The sequence below is a fragment of the Pelodiscus sinensis genome, chromosome 13, assembly GCF_052426305.1.
Source record: "Pelodiscus sinensis isolate ZL-2025 chromosome 13, ASM5242630v1, whole genome shotgun sequence".
NCBI classification, from domain to species: Eukaryota; Metazoa; Chordata; order Testudines; family Trionychidae; genus Pelodiscus; species Pelodiscus sinensis.
In genome coordinates this window covers 3,069,394-3,087,247 of record NC_143064.1, presented here as the reverse complement: position 1 = coordinate 3,087,247, position 17,854 = coordinate 3,069,394, and the positions used below count along the sequence as shown (strand labels likewise).

The following is a 17,854-nucleotide window of genomic DNA, read 5'->3' as shown; positions in this document are numbered from 1 at the left end:
ACTTGTGTATTGAATATATACTGAACTTACAAATAGGCTGTGTCTACACTGGCGCAATCTTGCGCCAAAGCATCCGCTCTTGCGCAAAAACTTGCTGCCTGTCTACACCGGCCGTGTGTTCTTGCGCAAGTAAACTGACGTTCTACTGTATAAAATCAGGGCTTCTTGTGCAAGAATTATGATGCTCCCGCTCAGGAATAAGCCCTTTTGCGCAACTGTTCTTGTGCAAGAGGCCATTGTAGACAGTCAACATGAATTTCTTGCGCAAGAAAGCCCTATGGTTAAATTGGCCATCAGAGTTTTCTTGCGCAAGAGAGCATCTACACTGGCATGGATGCTCTTGTGCAAAAGCACATGCTAAAGAGTTTTTGCGCAAGATCATGCCAGTGTAGACGTAGCCTATAGTGTTATCATGTGGTTGTGTCTCTTACAAAACCTATTATTGAGTTCCAAGTGAGTTAATAGTCTCTATTATCTCCCATTTCCATTTCCTCTCCCTCTCCCCCCCAGCAAAGGCCTGTTGAAAAGGAGAGCTTAAATCAGAGGATCATTTTTATAGATTTTAATGTAAAATGCAAGTATATAACCTTGCGTTTTATCATAAAAATCTATTAAAAAGCACTCCTATTATGTGGAATCTTACTTTTGGCAGCTTTTAACCTAAGCATTACATCTATAGACCCTGTGTGTATATATGTGTGCTCTTAATTGGTTGCACAATCGAGTTCATGTTTTCATTGTAATGAGCAGGTTTTTAACGTAAAATCACAGCATCCCAAGATGAGGGAGGTATGTGCTAGTATATACAACCGTGGATCTGGAGAGACTTCATCACTTCTGAATCTCTTAAGGCTTTCCTATTACTTAGTTGTAACCTGAGAGAAAGCATAAAGAAGGTTGTTTGCAATAGGAGTGTAAGTCGTGTTTTTACAGTAAAGTTATGTCTAAACTACATCCTTCTTTCGAAAGAGGGATGTAAATTAGACAGATCGAAATTGCAAATTAAGCCGGGATTTGAATTTCCCACACTTCATTTGCATAATGGCGGCCAGGAGTACAGGATCCTTTGAATAAGGGTTTTTTCCCCAAAAGAACCACATCTAGACAGCGGGTTTCACTTTCGAAATACCCATTTTCGATAATGTGTGGCCACCATTATTCAAATAAAGCGCAAGAAATTCTAATCCCGGCTTCATTGGCAATTTCGGTCTGTCTAATTTACATCCTTTTTCAAAAGAGGGATGTTCTCTAGACATAGCCTAACTGAAAAACTCACACATTTACAGCACTACTTAGTTACCAGTCTACATGTATAGGCAATAGCTGTGAAAAAGGGTGAGGGATACTAGAACTGACAGTTGCTAGTGATCAGTTTTAAATGCTTTTCCCTAGTGTAGCAATATGTCTCCATAGGTAGAAAAATGAAGTGTCTTGGAAAATCCACTGGCCATGTTCACACTAGGAAAAAAATATTTGTTTTTAAGAGCTCACATTAATGTGTTTGAAAATCCTAATGTGGATAAGACAATTTGTAGCTTTAACACACATCTGGTTAAGATAGACCCTGTGTTCCCAACTAGGATTTTACCCCCACTAGTATGTTAAAACTATAAGTGGTCTATGCTAGGATTTTACCATACTAGCTAACATGTTCAGAACAAACCTCTGTTTTCCTAGCAAATACCAGACCACTGAAAGCCAAGGGACTGAAGCTGACATTTTTGTTGAGATTACGTTAGTTGCAATCGTTAAAGGTTCTCAGGTTGACAATCTTCTGGCTTTAAAAAAAAGCAGGCTGCAGACAAAGTCACCTTAGAGATTCTCACCTCTGGAACTTATTTCCCCATCCTTGGCCCAACAGTGTCAAGACTGTTAATTTAAATTGTGTGTGAAATAATTCTCTGCCAGAACTCTCAAGACCTCTCTTGAGTTCAGTGAGGGAGTTGGGTTGCTTGTTTGAGATCCTTATTTTCCTGAGTGATTGACAAGATTTTCTGAGCACATTACTTTGTTTTATTATGTTACTACATTTGGACAGGTAATAGCTCCAAAGCCTAAGGCTAATTTCCGCAGGTGCCTTCAGAGTCTTTCTCAATAGTCACCAACTTGTGAAACATTAGCTCTTCCCAAGGCTGACAGATTTCTCTTCTAGACCCTATTTCTAACTGGAAAAATTGATCATATAACTGAGTAGTAGTAAATTCAGTAAAATAAGCAAGCAGTTTTAAATGAGCATCTCTTTGGGGGAAGCTATAGAGCATGGTAGTACACATTTTGATGACATTATTCAAAGTGGTAACACAGGGACATTCATCTGAATCCTATTTGTCTCTTATCGGGCATGGCATGGTGTTAGTATTGCAAATATGATTTCCACAAATGACTGGTAACCAAACAAAAGTGAATGTTTTTGGAGATAAGCAAGTCAGTGTGTGCGTGTCCATTATTAATGCTTTAAAAAGAGGTTAAGTATGTGCACTTGAGTGTTAACCATATATCTGAGCGTAGTCTGGTTAATTTGTTTTTTCATATTTTCTTTTTATCGGCTTCAAATGTTCAAGGAAAGCCCCCAGCAGAATTGCCAATGCAGTGTTTATCAAAAGCTTATTGAAATAGTAAAGGCCTCTCATCTGTGTGGTGTCTGTGAGTGAGGACTGTGAAAAACATTGTTACTCAGGAATCTGGAAAATATAATGCTAATTTGGCATCTAGCCCCTCACCTGTTTCATAGGTGTTCATAACCTGCTCTCAGATTTGATAAGCTTACACCTAGTATCATGCATCAGATATTGATTTTGGTTTCTTGCTAAGCATTCATCCTTGCTGAAAGACAGCAGTGCCTCAGTCTACCTTTTTGCTTGTGACAACAGGAATTTTTGACACACACTTTCTTGTGGAATTTATTCACAAGAAACTGAAGTCTTAAGTTGAAAATATTTTTCTTCTACGCGAATGAGAATATACAGATTTTCTGTTAAGGACCCATAACGTTTGAGCTTTCAAATGTGTTTGAAGCCATTTTCAAGCACTGTTATAATATAAATCTTTGTCTGCATTGACTGTTGTGGATGATACCACGCTGGGAGGGGTCGCAAGTGCTTCGGAGGATGGATTATCATTTAAAATGATCTGGGCAAGCCAGAGAAATGGTCTGAGGTAAATAAGATGATGATCAATAAGGAGAAATGCAAAGTGCTCCACTTAGGAAGGAGCAATCAGTTGCACATGTACAGAACAGGAAGCGACTATTTAGGGAGGAGTGTTGGCCCGTTCTGGGCCACGTTTCGAGAAAGCTGAGGACAAATTGGAGAAGGTCTACAGAAAAGCAACAAGAACAATTAAAGCTCTAGAACACATGGCCTGTGAGGGAAAACTGAACAAAAGGGGATTTCTTTAGTTTGGAAAACAGAAGATGGTGGGACCATGAAAGAAGGTGTTGCCACTATAAGTTGCCTTGATATACATTGATTCTGCATTAGTATCGTTGATGCATGTGGGAACAGTTCTGTTGTAAGTCCTCCCGTACGCCACTCTTTATCGCACAACAAAGAGACCAATTCGCGCTAATGGAAGTCGGCCGCGGGGAAAAAATTCCCCGCTACATGTCCACAATTTCTGAACGTATCTTGGACGTGTAGCGAGGACACCCTGTAGCAGTTTTCAAGTACATAAAAAAGATCCTTACAAGGAGGAGGGAGGGAAAAAAATTGTTAGGGCAAGAAGCAATGGGCTGAAATTGCAGCAAGGGAGGTTTAGGTTGGACATTAGGAAAAACTTCCTACCTGCCAGGGTGGTGAAACACTGGAATGAATTGCCTATGGAGGATGGGGAATCATCATGGTTGAAGATTGAAAGCATGTTAGACACAGACCTGTCCGGGGTGGTCTAGAACCATGGTCACCAACTGGTCAGGGCTTGACCAGTCGATTGCAAGGCGTTCGCGGGTCTCCCACCCCCAAGAAGCCCCACTACCTACCTCCAGTGAAAATGGAGGTAGTGCCAGCTTCCTGCGGGGTGGATGGAAGTCCTGCAGCTGCGTGCCGCTTCCGGAAGTGTGCTGGCTGCTCCCCTCCCTCAGGTCTGTGGCGTGGGGTGCCGGAACTTGTGGGAGGGGGCTCCCCCGAAGAGGCATGCGTGGGGGCTTCCCTGCGCTGCCGGAGGGGGAGTTGGCCCTGGAGGAGGTGCGTGCGGGGGCTTCCCTCCTCTGTGCCGGGGGGAGGGAGAGGTTCTGGAAGGAGCCTGGTGCAGGGGACTCTCTGCCTCCACTGGCACCCTGTCCCCTGCTGCAGAACCCTGTCCCCTGCCCCAGCACCCACTAGCATCCTTCCTCAGTACCATGTCCCCTGCTCCTACCAGCACAGTTGGGGCCACATTAGTGAGGCTTGGGGGGGGGGGGGAAGGGGGGAGAGGAGGGTCCTTTGTGTGGCCCCAACTGACTTTTCTGTGGGTCAGTGACCCCCTGCCCTTCTCATAAATAAAGGCAGTGCAGAAACATTTTGTTTGACATAGTATTTTATTTAAAAATGAAGCCTGGAGAACAAACCCCCAATTGGGGCCAACCCCCCCATTTGGCTGCAGCATTATAACACTCCTGTACCCCCCTAGATCTGAGCCCATCATACACTGGAACCCCCTGCCCTGAGCCCCTCACATACCCCAAGCCAAATTCCTGCACCCTCACAGCCACAAGCCTGTAGCTTGCTTAGTACCGCAACCCTCCATCTGACCCCAACGCTCCCCAGCCTGGAGCCCCCTCCCTGAGCCAGCATCCCCTTTTTCATCTCCTCCTGCATCCAAATTTCCTCCCAGAGCTTGCAGCTCTCACCCCTTCCCACACCCAAATCCCTCATTCCCACCCCAGAGCCCACACATCCTGTCTCACCCCAGTGAGGGCATGGCCAGACTGCAGGAGTTTTTCCAGGATTCCAGAGAGATCCTGGAAAAACTCTTCTGCATCCAGGGATGCATTTTTTGTTCTGCTTTTTTTAGTGGAAGAGCAAATGTGCTCTTTTGGTAACCCCTATGTTCCTCTTTCCATGAGGAATAAGGGGGATTCCAAAAGAATGGGTTTTTCTAACATTTGGTCTAATCTAGACAGGCCAAATGTTGGAAAAACCTCTTCCTACAAAAGAATTGGGGGGGGGGGAGTGGCAGTGTAGAGTATATAAGGGCTGGGGATAGCAAGTGATGGAGAGGAGGAGAATAGAGAGGGTGGGGCTTCTAGGAAGGGGTGGGGCCTTGGGGAGGGATGGGGTGCTAGATCTTTGCTTGTTCTGAGATTTAAAAAGTGACCTTGGGTGTAAAAAGGTTGGAAACCACTAGTCTAGATAATACTTTCCCGCCATGGGGATGGGACTAGATGATGTCTTGAGGTCCCTTCCAGTTCTTTGCTTTGTGGTACCAGCCCTGCTACTAACTGTAATATAGTCTCTGGTGGGTCATGGTAGTTCCTTAGTGTGGACTGGGAAATCAGTTTGTGTATGAACGTGGATCTCCAAAGCAGGGGAGAAGAGCGGGGGAAGAGAGAGCGCTCAGCTCACCTTCCATGTTGTGGATTGCTGTCGTGACTTTTAAATCCGCTAGAATGCTTGGCGCGGAAGCCTGAAGTGTACAAAGCATGGCAGGGATGGCGGATGGATTGGTGAGAGTGGCAGCCAGCTGTTGTGCAGTGGCTTAAGAAGTTTCTCATTGAAAATCCCATGTTCCTGAGGCAGGTAGCTCAATGAGAAGCACCCCTCTAACTTGCCTTTAGACACACCCAGGTGTAAAATCTGTGCAGGTGAATCAGTCCAGTTTGAGCTGGCCAGAGCCGGTTGTGAAAAAGACCTCGACATTGTGAATGTCTCTTCATGGGAGCCCAGACCAACTGGGAGAGAGGTGTCAAGATTGTGAGGCACAGAGGAATTAAGGTTTTATTTTCAGTAACTTTCTGTGGAGCTCTTTGCCATTCATGAAAGCTGGAAAAAGAGAAATGCCTGTTACTTTAGTGGAAAATTTATATCTCTCTTCTGAATGATGATATATTGCAGCTCTCTAGCTAGCTACTCCCTTGATTTGCTCCTTTTTAACTGGAAGTTTTAGCTTTTAGGGGAGTGTTGGGTGAATTAACTGGAACTGTTTTGCTGTTTTTGCTTAAACCCCACTAAAGGAAAAAATACTTATTGGGAATGAACTCTCCCTCAGCTCTGTCAGGTAGAGCTGCTAATGTTAGTCCAATTTTATAGCCTTTGTCTGTGTGTAAAATGTCTTTGATGTTCAAATATCTCATCAGCTTTTTTGTAAGAGAAATTGTACATTTTGCCTTAGGCTGTTCCTTTAAGTCATAAAGCTTTGCCATTCATTTCAGCTATGGAGGTTGAACTACTCCATTGCCTATTAATGAGCTCCTTTTATTCTTGGGCTTCATACAATAGCAGCAGCTCCTGTGTCTACCATAGTGGTTATAACAGAAGACATACAAATTAAAGAAGCTATAAAGCAAGTTGCTCTGTACTAAGCAGTATTTGGAGACTATTTTCTCTGTGTACTGTATCTTGTCCAAATCTTGAATATTTCAGTGTGAGTGATTATTATACATGGTGCTTTTTGGTAGAGTATTTTCCCCCACTCTAAATCAAGTGTATTTTTTATATATTTTTAAAAAGTAATGACTGTAAATCAAATGAGAATTAATCTGTACAGTCTAATGTAGCCTGACAGCTGGCTAAATGCTTGTAAAACCAATCAAAAGTTACTCATTTGGCTAGTGGAAAGGTATCTTTTTCAAGAAAACACCATTTATATTCAATCATCAGCCTGTTGATTCATAAGCCAACCCCTCAAGTTTAAAAAAAAAAAAAAAAGTAAATACACAGTGACCTGTACATAAGCCAACTCTATCAGCTGTTGGCAAACTTCCGGGCCCAGCTTGTCAGTATAAGCCGGTGTCACATCGAGGCGTTTTGTTTATTTGGAGCATCTACAGGCATAGAGTCCTGCAGCTCCCTGTGTCTGATTGGCTGTTTCTGGCCAACAGCAGAGGCAGAATGTGGCCGGCCGCGCCACTTACTGCAGCTCCCATTGGCTGGGAACAGCAAACAGGTACATAAGTCCTGGCATGCCAGCAGATTGTCTTGCTGGGCTGGGAACTAACATTTGCTGACTTGCTTCCCTCCGCCATTTAAAAAAAAAATGTAGCCACACAATGACCCATTGATAAGCCAACCCCCTGCTCTTAACGCTACCATTTTTAACCAAATAAATTCAGCTATGGTGGAATATACACGGGACCTTCAGTTTTCATTAAAATGTTAAGGGAAGTTCATTTATTGTCCAGACCAGCATAGAAAAGTGCACAATCCTGAAAATGCACCTAAAGGACACTGGGCTGGATGGACCTTTGGTCTGACCCACTATGGCCGTTCTTGTGTTCTTAATAACTGATTAAGATGATTAAATAGATTATGCACAATTAAGGGATGTGAATGGTTAACCAGTAAGTGTCACCTTAATGGGTGAGGCTTATCTGTTCCTGTTAACCTGTGGAGGCTGGAGCAGCTCCCAGGCGGGGGCTGCTCCGACTGGCTGGCTGGAGCAGCCCCTGTCCATGGTAGTTGCCCCTCCTTTTAAACGCCTCCCCCCCAGCAGCTCTGACCTGCCAGCTGGAGCAGTCATTGTCTGTGGCAGGGGTCGCTCCAACCCAGTGTTTAACCTGTTAACTACTTCAATGGGATTTTACATCCCTATGCAGCACAACGAAGTTGTGGTAAATGAGATTTAGACTAGGTCGTCAATTAAACCATTGTAACGATTTAAATTTCAAGAGTAAGTATTTTGCAGAATAGATTTGAGATGGTCTACTTTGAGATCTGCAGTTAGAGTTTAGCAGTGTATCATACAAACCGTTGCCACACACAAAACTCAGTCAAACAAGAGTGCTTCTGAGCTGGGACCTTACAGAAAAACAAACCTGTAAATTGAGATTCCCCTCACTGTGTCCTAGAGCTTGGGCTCCAGCCTGAGCCCAGAAATTTACACAGCAAGGCAACTGTTCTGTAGCCTGAGCCCCGCCAGCCCACATCAGCTGGCATAGTCTCTGTATAGATGTACATCAAGTCTTTCAGTGCACCACCTGCTCCTGTTGAAATTAAGGTTTAAAATTAGTAGCTTTCTATAAATTAGTTATGATTGAGCTTGGAAGAATTCAATTTTTGTTTGATAATTTTCACAGATATCAAGGTTTTATTAAGTTTTTTTATCGTCATTCACAATTACACAAAATTGTGGCTGGGGGAGGGGGAGAGAGCTGTCAGACAGTGGGGACCAGATGATTTTTTTATGACAGCAGAGATTCAAAAAGATAAAGCTTTATAACTGTTAAAAGACAAATGTCTACATCGCATGTTGTGTATATATAATAATTCTCCTTAAACCCTAATTTTTCCAGCAGCACTTTCTTTCTGTGCTGCCATAAATTTTGATTGACAAAATATTTCCATCAGTAACAATTTTTGGTTGTGTGATAAAATTGACATTTGTTAATATATACACTGTGACAGAGCAGGGGTGATACAGCAGGTGAAAGAGGCAGTCAGCAATCCTGGCTAATTAGGGGCAGCTGAGATGGGGGCTGCAAAATCAATTAAGACCCAGGTGAAACTAATTGGGGCTGCCTGGAGGCCTATTTAAGAACTCTCCCTGTAAGTGAGGGGAAAGAGAGCTGAGAAGGAGTTTGGAGAGAGCAAGACATTGGAGGAGCCAAGAGACTGGCATCAACCTTGTTAAAGACTACAGGGAGACGACAAATCTCAAACTAAGGCGAGTGAGCCATGTACTGTGACTCCTAGACGGTGGGCCAGTGAGCTGAACAGGTGTCAGGGGCCCAGGAGTGGGACTGACCCTGCCACAACACCCATAAAAATCTAACCTTAGGGGCCTGTTTTTGGTGCATGAGTATTCTTCTTTACACAGAAGATACCTAAGGCATTAAAAATTCAGAGTAACTGGAGAAACAATCAGTGTTTTCCTAAAATACTTCTGGTTTTTCTCTTAGACACTTCAAAGTGTCCTGAAGCAAGTTAAGACATTTCTGGGCAGATTAACTTGTCAGATCGCTAAAATCTTAATTATTAGTTTCCTGCTATTGCTTTGTGTATAGTTTACCATCATGTGCAAGTGAATGTTTCTCAGGGAACAGTTTACATACTAAAAATGATATGCAGCGTGAGTGCTGATTTTGGAGGATTGCTTATCTGTGGAGGAAAAGTCATAAAATATGGCTTATTTTCTAGTTTAAAAAAATGGAGGGGCTCATGTTATAACTGTTTAAACATAGGAATATGTTAGGAATTTAAGGCCAAACCTGAGTTCACGTGCCGGAGCGATGTATCTCTCCTCTTACCGCATGTCCCCATTCCCAGCTTACCAGGATGTTTGCAGAGCACTTTGAAGGTAAAGTGCCTTATAATTGCTATGTATCCTCATTTTATGGTAGCAGATCTGACCTAGTTAATATATGCCATCTGTTCTCCAGTAGTCCCATTTCTTTCTTCAAAACAACTACTTTACTGTGTCTGTCCTTGCAATGATGAACATTGCATTTGACTGAGTATTTGTTTATATGAGCAAATCACAGTGGGCATTGCAAAATGATGCAAATGTTGCTAGTTCCATAGGATTTCTTAAATTGTTCATTATCCTAATGTGGCTAAACGAAGAACAAATTAGGAGAAAGTGTTTTGATTCCTCTTTCTATTCGCTTAATAGGTTTCGTTAGAAAATTGTGTTGAGGTTGGGCGGATTGCCAATACGTACAATCTTACAGAAGTGGATAAATATGTTAATAATTTCATCCTGAAGAACTTCCCCGCATTATTAAGCACTGGTGAGTTTGTGAAACTCCCCTTTGAACGTCTTGCCTTTGTGCTTTCAAGCAATAGCCTTAAAAACTGCACTGAGCTCGAACTCTTCAAGGCTGCTTGTCGCTGGCTACGGTATGAGGAGCCTCGAATGGAATATGCTGCAAAACTCATGAAGAATATCAGATTTCCTCTGATGACACCACAGGATCTTATTAATTATGTACAAACAGTGGATTTCATGAGAACTGACAACACGTGTGTGAATTTGCTTTTGGAAGCCAGCAACTACCAAATGATGCCGTACATGCAGCCAGTCATGCAGTCAGAAAGAACTGCCATTCGATCAGATAATACTCATTTAGTAACATTGGGGGGAGTGTTAAGGCAGCAACTGGTTGTCAGCAAAGAATTACGGATGTATGATGAAAAGGCACACGAATGGAAATCATTAGCTCCCATGGATGCACCAAGATACCAGCATGGCATTGCTGTGATTGGAAACTTTCTTTACGTAGTTGGCGGGCAGAGCAATTATGATACAAAAGGAAAAACAGCGGTTGACACAGTCTTCAGATTTGATCCCCGCTATAATAAGTGGATGCAAGTTGCATCTTTAAATGAGAAGCGAACCTTCTTCCACCTAAGTGCTCTCAAAGGACATTTATATGCAGTTGGAGGCCGAAATGCAGCGGGTGAACTAGGTAAGTGTGTTTTATCTTCTAAGTATGAATTTTTGTCTTACAATTATGCAGTTCTGTGAACCAGAGGGAGGAAAAACAAGTATCCTAATTTAGGAATAATTTAAAACCAGATTTTCTGGCAGCATCTGTAGATATTAACTTGGACATTATCAATGAATTTCAGGTATACTTTGTGAAGGGAGAGCAGAATAAACTAGTAAAATAAAGTGACATGTTTCTGACTGAATTAAATATGTAATGTACGCTGTTTTCATCTTTAACATCAACCTGGCTTTAAAAAATGCTCACTGTCATTTATTAAAATGCTTGAGGAAGATTACTGAGTTTTACCAAGTTTCTTTAGAATATTTGACTGAAGAAACACTTCATGCAAATAGGTTAACGGTTTCCAGCTCTGCCTCTGTGGAACAGTTGATTTTCAAACACATCATGATTTTAGTAATTTGTTAAATTATTTTGGTTTACATAATCTAAACATGGTTTCTATTTGGATAAGAATGTCTCTTGTACTTGAAGGACACCCATAAAGTTACTCTGAGAAGATGGGACTTTCTTGAAATAATTGCAATAGTCATTTTGGAATATCAGTGTTTTAAATGTGTTTCTTGAAGGCAGGCTAAGAAGTTCGCTATGAGGCTAAAAATGTTCTAACACTCCACTTGTTTATCACTAAAAATTACTTGTTCATTTTTAGTCTCTGTACCTCCTGGTTAAGGTTCCCTATTAAGTGTCCTTTTTTCACTTCCTCCTTGCCAAAAAATGTAGATTTTTTTTTTTGTGCCATGTATAATGAATTAAATTAGAATAAAAAATGATCAGCCTACAGTAGGTCGTAGCTAGTCCCTTTGAATTCAGCACAAGCTGTCATAAATGTGAGACTATTACTTCAGGCAGAGTTCAGAGTTTATAGACAGATTTCCCTATATATAGTAGGGATATTAACAGGTAACCAGGTGATTCTTCTTGTTAACCAGTGGCCTGACTGGGGCAGCCCCCTGCACACGGGATCCTGGTTAAATGGGAGTTTACATCCCTACTACATATCCATTTGTAGGTTTTGTCTCTGTGCATTGGAAATCTAATGAGAAACAGTATTATACTTCACATTTCTTACTGCATAATATAATTTCACTCAAATCACACTAAGTGTACACATTAATTTTATTTAAGTTTCAGTCTGTCTTATCCCCATTCACAGCAGAGGCTTTGCAGCACGCCTGGGTCTGTAGTAAAATCTCCTATTGCTAAAACTTTAGTACTTTTGTGACTATACTGTAGTGTAATTTTTATAAATGTACAGTGAAGTATTGTTTCATTTAAAACTAATCAGAAAAAATTAACTAATTGTTCTGTGATGGAGCATTTGATTTCTTCCCTCCCCCCATTTTGTTGATTTTACAAATTTACAAAATTCAGATAATCTACAATAGATTTTAGTCATATAATTTCCTTTTTGGGAAGCATATAGTGCTACGGTTGCAGACTTCTAATTCTTTTGTCAAGGTTCTGAGTAGTAGAATCGATTTTTGGGGATTTTTGTTGTTGTTAATGTTAACCAAATTGTTTCAAACACAGTTTTTCATGCAACCATTTCATACTTTACAGGCAGACCCCGGGTTACGTAGATCTGACTTATGTCGGATCCCTACTTAAGAAGTGGGTGAGGGAATCCCGAACTAGCTGAGCGCCCCCCCCCCCCCCCCCCCCCAGCAGACAGCTGAGACGCGCCGCGGCGGTCCTGCCTCCCGCGTCCTCCGTGGCGAGAAAAGTTGCTCCGCATCTCCCTGGTCCGCTGGGAGACCAGGGAGACGCGGAGCAAAGCCGGGAAGGACGCGGGCGGTGGGACCGCCGAGACGCGTCGCAATCCCACTGCCCCCATTCTCCGTGGCGAGAAAAGCCTGGTCTGCTGGGGGGGGAGTGTGCAGCTAGAGCGCCCCCCAGCAGACCAGGCTTTTCTCGCCGCTGGTCAGTTTCAGCAGCGGCTGAATCAGGTCGCCTGGGGTAGAGCAGCTGGGGGCCTGCCGGGTTGGTCCCACAGCGCCAAGGTGCAGTGCTACTGGACCAACCCGGCAGCATCCCAGCTGCTCTGCCCCAGGCGTCCCCAAGTCAGCCGCTGGTCAGTTTCAACAGCGGCTGAATCTGGATGCCTGGGACAGAGCAGCTGGGGCGCTGCCGGGTTGGTCCCCGTAGCGCCGTACCTTGGTGCTGCGGGGACCAACCTGGCAGCACCCCAGCTGCTCTACCCCAGGTGTCCCCAAGTCAGCTGCTGCTGAAACTGATCAGCGGCTGATTCCAGGAAGCCCGGGGCAAAGCAGCTCTGCCTCGGGCTTCCTGTAGTCAGCCGCTGGTCAGTTTCAGCAGCGGCTGAATCGGGGACACCTGGGGTGCAATATGTACCAGTTCCGACTTACTTACAAATTCAACTTAAGAACAAACCTACAGTCCCTATCTTGTATGTAACCCGGGGTCTGCCTGTACATATAAATACATTTTTAGCAAAAATGATTGTGATTGGTAACTTCCTTTTTCTGCTTGGTGGTGCAACATGCTGTGAAAGTTTTGTGGCCTTGTGGGTGTACCTACTGCTCGTTTAATGAGCACAAACCATCATTCACTTGTAGGAACTAGTGTCAGAGCACCTTGTTTTCAGTGGAGGTAATGGTTCATTGACTGATAATCCACTGTGCTGTGTTATAAAGGGCAGAGTTGAGGGTCTCTACTCATTTTTCAATTCTCACAGACACTTACGGAGTTCCTTAGGTGTTCCAGCAGTATAATATTTTGCTGCCTGTCATAGGAATGTGAACGGGTAACCGGTTACACTAGGTGCTACAGTTGGGGTGTTGGAGGGGATTTTGGGTGCTGCTTCGGTTCTGGTTGGGCTGCGCTTACCTCAGGCAGTTCCCAGAAGCAGCCAGCACATATACCTTGTAGGTGATGGGCCTAGGGGATTCTGTGCATTGTCTGTTGATGAATCCAGTTGACCTTGAGGACAAATGTTCAGAGGTTTTTTTAGTACTTTTTGCATGCACGGTGCCATGACAAAATCTTTAGATGAAAGAGTTGTCTCTCTCCAAAGTGTGCTGTATAAACAGCCTAAGCATCTAATCAGTCTGATACTTTTCCTGACTGCAATGTAGTGATTTGAGTTGATTTAAGACACTGATTAGATTGGCCATACAAGAGACTATCAGTGTCAATACACCAAGTTGCAGCAGTTTAACTAAATCCGTATCAAATCACATCTTCGGTTAGTCATGCAGTTTTATCTGTAAACCAGGGGTTGAATTTAGGGAGAGCACTAAACCTATTTCAAGTGGTAACATTGTGACCAAAGATTTCCCTGCAGTCTAAGACAGGAAATGAAGGAATATTGTGTTGAACAGAACCTCCACACAAGTTAAACTGGTAACGTCCATGTGGAGCTGGCAAAGTGCTTTTAGTCTGTTGGCATGAGGAGCTCTGTATAAATGTCAGTTATTCTGGCTGCGTAGGGTTTTGATTTCAATACTGAAATATTGTTTTTCTTCCTATCCATTGCTATGCAACTCGTTTCACTTATTTTTTCCATCCTAAAAACTGGCAGGGTAAAGATACAAAAAACCGTTCAGCTCTTTCACCGCTCCAAATAAAAAAAAAATCCTAACTTTAAATACAAAATGTTGTTGGATAACTATTATGGGATTTGCCCTCTTGGATTCAAACTGATTTCAACTTGTTAGTTATTGTATGTGATATGAATTTCTGAACAATCAAATGCAACTTTCCAAGGAGATTGTATGTCAGTATTCGTTATCTAAATTTAGATAATCTCTAGTAAATTCTTTTATACTGATTAATTTACCATCCACTTCAGGCATAACAGGAAGGGTCAAAGTTATTAAAATAAATAAGTCTCTTTCAATCAATAGTAAGTGATACTTCTATGGGACCCTTCAGCCAAGGTACCCAAAACATTTCTCAAATATTTTAAACTTATCAGAACTGTATAGTATTATTTTCCACCATAAAAATGTCCGTGTTTCATTAGCGATAAGAGTAATTTAACAATGACTAATAGTACCCCTTTGAAGCCCTCCAAGGGAGGTGATCAGAATTGGAATCTGGCGAAGACCTCAAATTATCCCATTTATTCTAAAACTGTAATGTGTTTCTTCAAGGCTTCATTTTCAAAAACATCAGAAGTCCAAGGCTATGGACAGTTTTACATCTAATTTATTCAAGTCGTGTGTGGAAGTTAGATTTGGCTAGTTACGTGGAGTTGCTAATGGATACAGAAGGGAACCCAGGGTCAAAGAAGGAGGCTACAGGGAGCTAGTCTGCCTAAACAAACAGAGGAGGTGACCGAGAAAAGGAAGACTCTTAAAGAAAGGTGTGGATGACAAACTGGGAAGTGCCTTGGAGGAAAGCCTGAGGGATCAGAGCATATAGATCATCTCCCATTGCAGTAAATGTGGGTATTTTGAAAGGAGGCTTCTTTCTTGGAATATAAATCGGTGTTGGGAGATAGGATTGTTTTATTGTGAGATTCATCTGGCCTGAGTAGGGCTGGGGTGGAGATAAAGGTTAAACATCCTGAAGTTTCGATGGTCTCAGCGTATCCAAAACTCCGGAGTCCAGGTTCTCCAATAGCTAGTTTTATATGTAGCCTTGTGAGTGGGACCTTCTGTACACAAAGGAAAGTACTCTTTTATGAAACAACATCTTGTGTTGGTATCAAGTCATGATACAACACACAGGGGGCAGAGACTATTGGATTTTCATTGAAATTTCAGTTGAGGCTTAGTTAATGCAAGAGATCCATACAAAAACAAAATAATTCACCAGCATGGGAATGGTCAGTCTGTGAGCATAAGTCAAATAGAGGGAGAATGCTATGAGACATCTGTTCAGCCTGCAAATAGGGAGAGTAACAGTATGTATAAGGAATCCATCACGATGCTGTATTGTGAAAAAGATGCAGCAGTTTTTTTAGAACCAGCCATACACTCTCCTTTGACAGGATGGAGGAACAAAGACGTTGGTTTCTCAGTACTGAAATGTCTGCGTACGGGAGCAATAGGGAACAGTATGTCTACAGTGTGTCTAAGATGAGCCTTCCAGCCCGGGACCACAGACTTGTGCTAGCAGAGCATGAGTAGAGCCCTTCATGGAGATACAATTTTATACCACATCTGGAGCTGCACAAATGAGCCACAAATATCTGCATCCATTTCTGAAGATACCTGTGGCTATAAAGCAGATATCCATGGATTTGGAGGTCTAAGCATGTGCTAAAAATAAGCCATGTCTCTGGTTTGACTTGGGAGAGAGATGACTTCCTCAGGCTCACATAAACCCATATACTTGAGAGCAAGAACTGTAGTCTTCACTTCATTGTCTACACAGCTATTTTTAGCATGCTCGCATGAGTCCAGGTGACCAACTGTTGCTTTGGGCTGGGGCTCTCATTCCCAGATGCACAGTAGACATGCACTGGGTGCTCCTATAATACAGATCTACTAGGGTAATCCATCTCCAGACTCATAGAAACTTTGGGGACAAAACTGCTCCATGTTTACATACTCAACTGATGCTCCTGGGGGCTATGTGAAAATAAAACCAGTTGCATAATTTGGGCCCATTCCAGGTGTGCCTTTCGAAGTAGGTATTTCTGGGCCTTTCCTCTGGTCCAGTATAGCAAAACCTTAAGAGATCACGTAAGCATTGGAGAGAGGGGAAGGAAGTTTATCCATCTGTGGACCAGACTAGTTGTTAAACTTATATTTAAGAGTCTTACTCTCTCGTGTATGGTATACACTACAGCTGTTTGAGAGAATGTTCTCTTGCTCGGGGAGGGGAGTTGATACACTAACTTGTTTTTTAAAAAACGCTGTTTTTTGACAAGCCCCTTTAAATAGCATGTGCTGTAATAGTTTAAAAAAAAAAATTCTGATGCCTTGTTGAGGTTTTATGTAAGCCTTGTTATGTAGGGAGAAGCTGACACTGTTCACAGAAAATCGAAACTGACTATAGGCAATGTAAAAAATGCAGAGAAGTAGCTAACTTCTAAAATTACTAAAACTCAGAGAAGTTAATTGTGAGTGTAGAATCCACGCGATTTTTTCCATCAGAACAATGGACTTCATGTTGACAGTGTTCATTTCAGTATGACCTATGAGGAGAGGCTGCGGGAGTTGGGTCTGTTTAGTCTGCAGAAGCGAAGAGCGAGGGGGAATTTGAGAGCAGCCTTCAGCTTCCTGAAGGGAGGTTCCAAAGAGGATGGAGAGAGGCTGTTCTCAGTGGTGACGGATGACAGAACAAGGAGCAATGGTCTCAAGTTGTGGTGGGAAAGGTCCAGGTTGGATATTAGGAAAAACTATTTCACTAGGAGGGTGGTGAAGCACTGGAATGGGTTACCTAGGGAACTAGTGGAGTTTCCATCCCTAGAGGTGTTTAAGTCTCGGCTTGACAAAGCCCTGGCCGGGTTGATTGAGATGGGATTGGTCCTGCCTAGAGCAGGGGGCAGGACTTGATGACCTTCTGAGGTCTTTTCCAGCTCTGTGATTCTATGAGTTCAAAAAGTCAGGCTTCTGGAACTGACCGTGCTCCATTCTCAAATAGGCAATTCTGTTCTAAGTTGGTATGAGCCATAAGATTGTACATGAGTTGCTGCATGCTGTATCCTCTGTCCCTCGTCCCACTGTGCGTATGGGATGACTGGCTACCTGGTGCATTGGAGACAGAAGAATGGAGTGGCCATCAGATAATTTTTGGTCACTGGTAGAGCCTCAGTGATGTGGCATTGGGGGCGGTGGCGGAGGTGCTCCGACCACATCATGGCTTTTGCTTCTTGCAGATTTTTATTTCCAAGATACCAAGAAATACCAGGAGAACTTCACACACTCTCCATATGTTCACGTTGCTGGGTTCATGAAATTGATAGTGTTGATCCACTACCAGGATATAAATAATCAAACTAACAGGGTGGATTTAAATCCACGAGCAATAAACCTTGCTTTAAATAATCAATTTTAATTACATTTTGCATTTGTAATTAATTTTCTAAAGAAAGACGATTCTTGCCAGGGATAACCATCTAAACATGATGAATTGCAACTAAGTATAGCCTTCTGCTAAATTTGGTGCTGCTTTTTTGGAAACCAGAGACAGGTTATGTATACACTTTTATTTCAGCATTTATGTAGCTTAATTCCTTTATTTAGAGCCTTAATTTTTACATTTTATTATGCTAGAAAACAGCAAATAATTTTTTTACTTGTGTATCATGTTAAGTTCTATTTGGATGGAAATTCAAGCACAAGTTAAAAAGCA

At 42.5% G+C, this 17,854-nt stretch overlaps 1 protein-coding gene across 11 annotated transcripts in view; it reads left to right on the top strand.

Annotated features, from left to right (window-relative positions):
• KLHL13 (kelch like family member 13) overlaps window positions 1-17,854 on the top strand; it is a 133,780-nt gene that overhangs the window by 100,481 nt on the left and 15,445 nt on the right. For all 11 annotated transcript variants that reach the window (XM_075941172.2, XM_075941167.2, XM_075941170.2 and 8 more), the window contains one exon: window positions 9,745-10,540. In XM_075941172.2, the coding sequence (XP_075797287.1) occupies window positions 9,745-10,540 (796 nt within the window). The remainder of the gene's footprint in view (window positions 1-9,744; window positions 10,541-17,854) is intronic.